Source organism: Macrotis lagotis, chromosome 1 (genome assembly GCF_037893015.1).
Source record: "Macrotis lagotis isolate mMagLag1 chromosome 1, bilby.v1.9.chrom.fasta, whole genome shotgun sequence".
Lineage (NCBI taxonomy): Eukaryota > Metazoa > Chordata > Mammalia > Peramelemorphia > Peramelidae > Macrotis > Macrotis lagotis.
In genome coordinates, this window is record NC_133658.1 from 409766544 (window position 1) to 409777302 (window position 10759).

General features: G+C 37.4%; 1 protein-coding gene across 1 annotated transcript; it reads right to left on the bottom strand.

Annotated features, from left to right (window-relative positions):
• Positions 1–4577: 4577 nt before the first annotated feature.
• Positions 4578–4919, bottom strand: LOC141504013 (pancreatic progenitor cell differentiation and proliferation factor-like). Its single transcript, XM_074208885.1, has one exon. The coding sequence runs from the start codon at positions 4917–4919 to the stop codon at positions 4578–4580; it is 342 nt and encodes a 113-aa protein (XP_074064986.1).
• Between the last annotated feature and the right edge of the window lie 5840 nt (positions 4920–10759).

Consider the following 10759-nt stretch of genomic DNA (forward strand, 5'->3'; position numbering starts at 1 on the left):
TTAAGCCTCTTTACCTAAATTCTTTAAAAAGAAAACATGTCAATTGACATTTCTGATCTTTTTAGTTTTAAAAGTAGTACATAATAGAGCTTCATAATTTCAAATATAATCTTTTTCTCTTCTATTTTATGTGTGGCAATGTCCTTTCCATTGATGTTACTAAACTGAGAATATTTTTAAAATAATATTTTAAAACTATGAATAACAAAGCTTGAAGAATTAGCCCTACCACTGACAACTTGTGTAATTTTGTACAATTCCTTAACCCCTTTGAGCCTTAGTTTTCCTGTAGGCAAAATTAGAGGCCTCTTAAGTTCTCTTCCAGTTCAGCACCTATGACCATGAGCTGGATGAATGTGCAGTCATTAATGATTCAGTATCAACTTGGCAATGTTCCAGGATCTGTGTTTGTAAACCTTATCAAACCTGAGAAGATGAAATTCAATACAGATAAACGCAAAGTCCTAACATTACTTTTTTTGAATCAACTTTGCAGGTACAAGATAGGGGAGGCATGGCTAGATAGCAATTTGTCTAAAAAGATCAGAGAGTTCAATGAACTGCAAGCTCAACATGAGTCAATAGTTTGATTTGATGGTCAATAGAACCAATGCAATCTTGGGCTACATTCAAAAAGATATAACTTTTAAGGGAAAAAAAGAAATGAATATTCTTCTGTTCTCTACTGTAAGCAGACTACATCTCGATTATTTTATTCAATGCTGGGAATCACAATTTAGATAGTACATTATGAACATAAGGGAACTAAACTAGTCTTTCTCAACTTTCTGAATCTATATATTACTTTGTCAGCACTACTTTTAAAAATTAAATATTTTCTTTGGATTCATTAGTTACTTCCCAAAACTCCCCCATCATAGTACTTTTCCACTAAAATATTAATCAAAATCATTTAAAACAGTGATTACAACTAATAATACATGTCACTTTTTTGTAAATTGTTGACAGAAAAAAAACACTTTAATAAACACTGTTATGTCTGATGTTTTGTTATTTTCCTGGCAATCTCTTCATTTATATTATTGTCTTTATCATATATATATATATATATATATATATATATATATATATATGTATATTGTCATGCCACAATCTGTATATGTGTGTTTTATATGTGTGTGTTTTTTTATTGACTTCCTAAAATATATAAAACCACCAAAGAAATTGCTAGATCAAACTTCTTGGATATTTTGGCAATCTTTCTCATATAATTCCAAATTATTTTTCAGAGGAGAAGAACCAATTCAAAGCTGCACAGGTAAATTATTTTACTGCTAACTAAAGCTGATTCCTCTATACTCTCATCTTTCCTATATTCAACTTCTCAACTTCCAATTCCCCTTTTCTTCCCAGTACTAGTCCCTTGAGCTGCTAAGAGTAAGCATGCTAAGATTACAGAGTCAAGAGAGAACTAAGATAAAAAAAATCAGATATTGTACAGGTATCTTTCAAGTTTATCCTCCTATGAATCATTCCAAGATGCTCTTTCTATCTTAACACAAATGATATGCTTCTCTTCACACCTAAAGCACAAAGTATCTATTCCTGATATGCTACATAAATAAATATATTGTTGTAATATCATTTTCCTGAATAAAATCCAGAAGGCAATTTCATTCTCTTCCTCTATCTCCCATTCTTACTCATTTCCTCAATCTGCCCAATGTCTTACTTATACCTTTAAGTATTACTGTTATACCAGTCATATGTTTATGACTATTATTCCACAAAGAAAGGCAGAGGGAGGTAATGGGAAGAGTATTGACCTGTGGCAGGAGAGACATAGGTTCCAATCTTGTTTCTGATACCTGCTAGCTGTGTGTTCATGTTCACTATCACTTACCTTCTCTTTATCTCAATTTTTTCAACTATAAAATAACACAATAACACAAGTAGTCACAGCCAAAACTAGTCATCATTGTACATAGTACTATATTGTATGGGAAATGAAGGTGGCAGGAAGTGGTAGTCAGGGCCCAGAATGCAGTTTGACCCTGTTGATCATGCCTAGAGGATATATAACCCATCTTCTAGAGAATCCAGCTTCTATCCCCAAAGAAGATGGGGAAGGGGGGAGAGGCTGGTCATTGGAGAGCAGGGCACCCATGGTAATGGGACCAGGTATATTGGCATGAAAAGTTAATATCTAATGTAGCATGTGGACCTGTACAATATATGATGTTGAATAAAGTACACTAATGTGTTACCTTTGAAAGGAAACTTACTCTCCCAAGAAAATAGTACACCTCCTCATCTATGTGGATGCACTGGAACAAAGCCCTGGTTGCTCTGAGTAAGTTAAAGCTCTTCGTATAGTACCTATCTTACAGAGTTGTTTTGAAAATCAAGTAAGATAATATATGTAAAAGTCTTAAAACACCCTATAAATAAATGTCAACTATTATTATTATTATGTCTTCTCAAGCATCCATTTCATTTCTGAATAACATGTAATGCTTGGCTTGCTTAGTATTCTTCTTGCCAAATCAAGCCAGGAGTTCTCATTTCTTTTTTTTTTCCAAATATTTCTTCCAAAACACGTCATACATTCCCTCACTCTTAAAGCCTACATCATACTCTTTCATTGTTGGCATCTGGGCTTCGGCAAAAATGTCTAAGAGTCATCCCCAATGACTCAAAGTTCCCACAACAGAATCCCTGTGTGGGTACTTGTTGCCTTCTCCTTTGAATCTCACCATAAGACTGATCTCCTTTAAAAACCCTGAATGATATGTCCCCTTCCACTCAATGATTCTACTCGATGAGTAGATTGTTCTCTTCCTTTCTTGTTCCTTTTTTCTCTTTTTCTGGGCCTTTAGAGGTGCTCTTGGTTTAAGTTGGGGTACAGGGTGGAGCAGGGAATTGACTAGAATCTCACTTTCTTTCCAGAAATTTTAATAGTCCCATAGCACCTCAGGCTGGGATTTTCTCCATGTGTTGACTTCTTTTTTAATGCAAATAACCACCTCCAAATTTATCTGCCTTTAAGTTTGGCTTTTTATAGATCTGGTTTTCTTAAGACACCATGATGAGTAAGCAACCCAAAATTACTCATACAGTGGGTAGCTGACATCTTTACCAAGATTCAACAAACAATGTGAAGGAAGAAGACATGGGGGTCTGGATTGGCATAATCTAAATTAAGAGTTGGAAGCAACCTCAAAATTGCTTCCAATCTAACCCCTTCATTTCATAGTTGAGGAAACTGTGAGCCAGAGAGTTAAGTCAGTTACCCAAAGGTCACCCAAGCAGAAAATGGCAAAGTTGAAATGTCCTCTCTCTCCAAATCAAGACATTTTCCCCCTGGACCAGTAGTGCCTTATCACTACTATTTGAATGAATCTGAGATCTTACTGATCTCATGGAATTCTCCCTCCACCACCATAGACTGAAACCTCTCTATGCCTTCTCATTTTATGGAACTATTGTCCATGCTGTTAGATCCTTCACTGAGGATCAATCCAGTTAGGCTAGTTCTTTTAAACACATCCTAGATACTAAAGCAACCATGGAGCCATCTATCTTCTATGACTAATTCCCAACCCATGACTGACCCATCTCCATTTCTTGTCATGTTTCCTAAGTGATATCCTTTTAGCTGATTTCTTGTGTAAAAATAAAAATTGGGAGGAGGGCGGCTAGGTGGTGCAGTGGATAAGAGCATGGGCCCTGGAGTCAGGAGTACCTGAGTTCAAATCTGACCTCAGACACTTAATAGTTACCTAGCTATGTGGCCTTGGGCAAGCCACTTAACCCCATTTGCCTTGGGAAAAAAACCCTAAAAAAAATATGCATTTACTCCTAAGAGTTTAAAGAATTTACTATATGGAGAGATATTAGAAAGTACCATTGGAAAAGAAAGATTCCTCGGTTTTGGAATGAATAGTTGATGTACTGGGTTGAGGGCTATGAGTTTAGTTAATTAATTGAAAGACATGTTATGCTTCTAGTAATTAATGAAGCAACTTTCAAACATAGCACTAGATTATCCTAGAACACAGAATGGTGAGATAAGATATGAGAATGAGTCAAGTAGAAGATTGAGTGGGCTGAATTAGTAAGGGAAGGGAATCAACAATGTAATTCTTGCTACATGTAGCTTTCAGCCTCCTAACCTTTGTTACACTTATAACTTTGGGTTCCTTCTTCTCCTCAAAGATTTCATATAACATCTTACCCTAACCCCACAGGTCCCACTTCTGTCAAAGAACTTTGCAAATTTTTTTCATTAAAAGGCAGCTCAAAGTTTATTAGTTTCTGTTGAGAATAAAGTAGACTGCTGGAAAGCATATAAGTGATTCAGATAGTAAAAAAAAAGCAGTGTGGTTTCTTTTACTGATTTTTGGTGTTTTGCTTTTGTTTTCCTTTAAAAAAAAAAAAAACCACACACACGCAACACAACTACTTCTACACTTAAACAACCCATCTATTCCAAGGGAATAGGTGGGAGAGGAAAGGGGAGGTGGGGAGGGGAGGGGAGAGGAAGGAGATAAGGGTTCTGATGCCTAGCACATTTCAGAAGTGGGGGGGGGGAGCAGCAAGGAGGGTTCTGCTGCTCATGCAGAAGGCCCACTGTTGGTTTTACTGGGCTTGCTGACATGCTGCTTCCTCATGGCCTCCTGAGCCAGGTCACAGGTGATCATGCCATAAGCAACCTGGAAAGTTCCTGAGTTCTCTGGGGATTCTAATACAGTTGTCATGAATGGATGATTCGACTTTGCAAAGAAGCTTGCCCACCAATGGCCTGGGTCTGATTTAGGAAGACCTGGATGGTGGGGGATCACTTCCCCAGAGTACTCAGCACTTCTACAGGAGCTGTTGCTGGAAGTGGAACCCAGATGCCTTTGGTAGTAATCATGGGGTGATACAGGTGAACCGCTGGATGAGATTGTTGCCATGTTGCTTGTTCTTCTTGTGATGATGTAAACCTTAGTGCTGACCCCTGAGCAGCCCCTTGTCAGGCAGAGGGGTAGGGCGGACAATCACAAGTAACCTGGCTCAGGGGAAGGGTGTGCTAGGCCACAGAGCCCATTTGTAAAGGAGATCACAATAGGAAATTCCACAGTAAGGAAAAATGAGAGAGTTCTTTGGGTTTTGAACTTTGCAAATTTTAAAGTATTTTATAAATGTCAATTTTTATTATTCAGTTCAACAAGTATTAATTATACAACTTATGAATAAGGCACTGTATTAGGCAAAGATAAAAATGAAACAGATCCTGTCTTCAAAGAGCAAACTTTCATAAAACAGTTCCTGGTTTTATTTATTAGTTCACCCATAGAAACAACAAATAATTTCATTAAAGAGAATGACAACAATAAGACAACACACCAAAATTTATGGGATGCAGCCAAAGCAGTACTTAGGGAAAAATTTCTATCACTAAATACTTAAATCAATAAAATAAAAAGTACAGATTAATGAGTTAGACATGCAAATAAAAAAAGTAGAAAAAAAAAAGAACAAATTAAGAGCTCCCAATTAAACACCAAATTAGAAATCCTACAAATCAAAGGAGAAATTAGTAAAATTGAATGTAAGAAAACCATTGAACTAATAAATATAACTAGGAGCTGGTTTTATGGGGGAGAACAATAAAATAGAGAGACCATTGATTAATTTGATTTAAAAAAGGAGAAAACCAAATTACCATTATCAAAAATGCAAAGGGTGAAATAGCCACCAATTAAGATGAAATGAAAACCATTATTAGGAGCTGTTTTGCCCAATTATAAGCTAATAACTTTAACAACCTAAGTGAAATGGATAAATATTTACAAAAATATAAATTACCCAGATTAAAAGAAAAGAAAATAGAATACTCAAATCATTCCATTAGGAAAACAAATTGAATGCCATAAATGAACTTCCTAAGAAAAAAATCCCAGGACTAGAAGAAATCACAAGTGAATACTATCAAACATGTTAAGAACAATTAATTCCAAAATTTGGAAAAATAGAAAAAGAAGCAGTCCTATCAAATTCCCATTGTGACGCAAATAAAGTGCTAATACCTAAGAATAAAAAGAATAAAAGAAGAATAAATAAATAAATAAATAAATAAATATATATATATAATATATATATATATAATATAATATAATAATAATAAATAAAAATAAAAATAAATAAAAGAAGAATAAAAACATAAAGAGGGGGGAAAAAACTATAGACCAATTCTCATAAAGAATCTTGATTCAAAAATTTTAATTAGAATACTAGTTAAGGAGGTTATAGCAATATTTAAGAAGGTTCATACTCTATGAGTAGGTGACATTTATACTAGGAAGTGCAAGACTGGTTCAATATTAGAAAAACTATCAGCATAATTGACCATATTAATAACAAAACCAACAAAAAAATATGATTATCTCAATACATGCAGAAAAAGTTTTTGACAAAATCTAACATTCATTCCCATTAAAAAATCTAGAAAGTGAAGAGAGGATCGTATCTTAGGCACTCTCATAAATCTTCAAAACTAAGGACTCTAACTAAATTTTTGAGAGACAGAACCCACAGAGGGACCCAGGGAGGCAGTTCTCCTACTCAAGGTAACCTGGAAAAGAGCAGAAAGGCTCTGCTCCCCGGGGTTGGAGGGGCAGCCCGCCAGAAGGGTGGCCGGTCAGAGCAAGAAAACTTAAGCCTCCCGGAGGCAGCCCCAGGGCACTAGGAACCGGGGCTCACAGCAGTGGGGGAGTTTCCTGATCTACACCCCGGGGGAGCACCGGCCACAAATTGGAAGAACAGCTGGGGGACCTCTGCCAGCATGAGCACATGAAGCCCAGGCCTCAGGGCACACAGCAAGCCTGTAAGCAGGAGCCCCCAGGGCATGAGCCCACTGAACCTAGGGAGGGGAGTAAAGAGAGAGAAACTGCAGAGCTCTGCCCCTGGACAGGACTCTTGGGCTCTGACCACATTCAGATACTGATTGCAGTCTAGGCCCCCCCACAGAACAGCAGAGACCCCCCCCACCTCAGCCCCGTGGCAGAGGGGGGGAGCATATGGTCATTCACAGACCAGGAGGGAGGACAGAGCCTCACACACTGAGATCCTTGTGGGAGTGTCCCAAAAGCTCAGGAAGCACCCCCATAAAACAGGCTTAGGCTGGGAAAATGAGCAAACAGAGAAACACCATTAAGAAATATTTTGCATATGAGCCCAAGAAGGATCAAAACACTCAGTCTGAAGATGAGGAAGCACAAGCTCCTGAATCTAAAGACTCCAAGAAAAACAGAAATTGGGCTCAGGCTATGACAGAGCTCAAAAAAGACTGAAAACCAAATGAAGGAGTTAGAAGAAAAACTGGGAAAAGAAATGAGAGAGATGCAGGAAAAACATGAAAATGAAGTCAGCAGCTTAGTCAAGGAAATTCAAAAAAATGCTGAAGAAAATAGCATGCTAGGGGTGGCTAGGTGGTGTAGTGGATAAAGCACCAGCCTTGGAGTCAGTTGTACCTGGGTTCAAATCCGGTCTCAGACACTTAATAATTACCTAGCTGTGTGGCCTTGGGCAAGCCACTTAACCCCATTTGCCTTGCCAAAAAAACCTAAAAAAAAAAAGAAAAAGAAAATAGCATGCTAAAAACCAGCTTAGGTTAAATGGATAAAACAGTTCAAAAAGTTATTGAGGAGAAGAATGCTTTAAAAAGCACAATTGGCCAGATGGAAAAGAGATAAGAAAACTCTCTGAGGGAAACAAATCCTTCAGACAAAAAAAAATAGACCTCAGGGAGATTAATGAATTTACAAGAAATCAGGACTCAACACTTCAAAACCAAAAAAAATGAAAAATTAGAAGAAAATGTGAAACATCTCATTGAAAAAACAACTGATATGGAAAACAGATTTAGGAAAGATAATTTAAAAATTATTGGAATACCTGAAAGTCATGATCAGGAAAAGAGCCTTGACACCATTTTCAAAGAATTACTACAGGAAAATTGCCCTGATATTGTAGAAGCAGAGGGCAAAATAGAAATGGAGAGAATCCACCAATCCCCCCCAAGAAAGAGATCCCAAAAAACCAACACCTAGGAATATTATAGCCAAGTTCCAGAACTCCCAAGTCAAGGAGAAAATATTACAAGCAGCCAGAAGGACACAGTTCAAATATCATGGAGCTGCGGTCAGGATTATACAGGACTTAGCAGCAACTACATTAAAAGCTCGTAGGACTTGGAATATAATATACTGGAAGGCAAAAGAGCTTAGAATGCAACCAAAAATCAACTACCCAGCAAAACTGAATGTCATCTTCCAGGGAAAAAGATGGACTTTCAATGAACCAGGGAAATTTCAAATGTTCCTGTTAGAATGGCCAAAGCTGAACAGAAGGTTTGATCTTCAAATACAGGACTCAGGTGAAGCATAGAGATTGGAGGAGAAGGGGAAAATATGAGGGACTTAATGATGATTAACTGCATGTATTCCTGTATAGAAAAATGACACTGATAATACTCATATGAACCTTCTCAGTTAATAGAGCAGGTAGAAGGAACTTTTATAGTTGAAGCACAGGAGAAAGCTGAATTTGAAGGTAAAATATGGTGTAAAAATGTAGTCAAAAGAAAAAAGGGAAATGTAATGGGAGAAAGAAAAAGGAGAGGGGGAATAGGCCAAGATATTTCATATAATAAGATTTTTCTTTATTACAATGAGCTATTGCAATGATATGGAAGGGGGGAAGGCAAGGGGGAATGAGGGAATCTTCGCTCTCATCAGAGGTGGCTAGGAGAGGAAACAGCATATATACTCAATGGGGTATAGGCATCTGGAGTAAGAAAGGGGGGGCAGGGGAAAGGGGGGGGGATGTGAGTGATGGAGCAGAGGATGGACCATGTGGGGAGAGTGGTCAGATACAACACATTTTCTTTTTTACTTCTTGTAAGGGGCTAGGATTGGATGGCCTGTCTGGGACCATAGGGCAGGTGGATGCTGGGCCTAAGGAGTGGTATGGGGGCTCAGGGCCTCTTGGGCCCAGGGACAGGGATCTGTCTGCTGCACCACTCAGCTACCCTACAACAGAGTCAGAGTGAAAGGAGAGAGAAAATATAGTACATGGTAGTGGAGAAATACGAAAGGAGGGAGTTGCGATCAGCAATGGCAATGGTAGAAAAATATGGAAGTAAATTTTGTGATGGACTTATCATAAAGAATGTGGTCCCACAACAGAGTTGTTGGTGCTGGAACAAAGACTCAAGCATTATTATTATTATTATTATTATTATTATTATGAGGGGAGGTGCAGGGCAAATGGGGCTGGGTGGCCTGCCTGGGGCCGCATAGCAGGGTGATCTTTGGGTGTCTGAGGCCAGATTTGGACCCAGGTACTCCTGGCTCAAGGGCCAATGCTCTGTCCACCACCCAGCCACCCCTACTATTATTACTATTTTATTTTATTTTAGGTCTTTTTTTTCCTTTTTTTGGTTTTTGCAGGGCAGTGGGGTTGGGGGTAGCTTGCACGTCACACGGTTGGGTGATTGTTGGGTGTATGGGGCCGGATATGGGCTCAGGTGCTCCTGGCCCCAGGACTGGTGCTCCATCCATTGTGCCACCTTGGCCATACCTACAATTATTACTATTTTTTTATTTTAATTTTTTTCTCTCCCCTTTACTTTATCACTCAAGCAAGTCTATATTTTTGGGGGGAGGGGGTATTTTGTTTACTCTTAAACAAGAATATTTTATTAATGTATAAAAAACATTATTTGTACAAAATGAGAATAAATAAATATTAAATATAAGAATAAAAAAATCTAGAAAGTATAAGGATAAATGTAGTTTTCCTTAAAATGATAAGTAGAGAAATCATCAGCAAACATTATCTGTAATGTGAATAAATTACAAATCTTCCCAATGAGATCAGTGGTGAAACAAGGATGCCCATTATTACCACTATTATTCAATTCTTTTTTTGCTAGGCAATGGGGTTAAGTGATTTGCCTAAGGTCACATAGCTAGCTAAGAATTATGTGTCTGAGACTCAGGTACTCAGGTCCTCCTGGCTCCAGGACTGGGGTTCTATCCACTGCACCACCTAGCTGCCCCTATTATTCAAGGTTATACTAGGAATGTTAGCTATAACAATAAGGGGAACAAAAGAAATTGAAGGAATTAGAATAGACAATGAGGAAACAAACCTATCACATTCTTTGTAGATAAGATGATGATATACTTAGAAAATCAACTTAAAAAACTATTTGAAATAATTAACAACTTCAGAAAAGTTGCAGAATACAGAATAAACATTCATAAATCATCACCATTTCTATACATTTCCAACAAAGTCCAGCAGAAACAAACAGAAAGAGAAATTCCATTTAAATTCCCTTATCTGCATTATTGCAGACAATATAAAATACCTGGGAATCTACTTGCAAGACAAACTCCAGAACTTTATGAACACAATTATAAAACAATTTCACACAAAGTCAGATCTAAATAAGTGGATCAATATTAGCAGCTCATGGGTAGGAAGAGTCATTATAATTCTTTCTCAATTAATTTACTTCTTTAGTTTCAAACTACCAAAATAGTATTTTATAAAGCTAGAAAAAAATAATAAAATGTCTCTGGAAGAATAAAAGATCAAGAATATCAAGGGAATCAATGAAAAAAAAATAGGAAGGAAGGTAGTCTGACAGTACCAGATCTCAAACTGTTTTCAAAGTAGTAATCATCAAAACAATCTGGTACTGGCTAAGAAATACAGTGATAGATTAGTGGAATACATTAGA

What these genes read in the sequence shown, in the direction of transcription:
- LOC141504013 (XM_074208885.1), bottom strand. Translation starts at nt 4,919, where the DNA reads ATGGCAACAATCTCATCCAGCGGTTCACCTGTATCACCCCATGATTAC.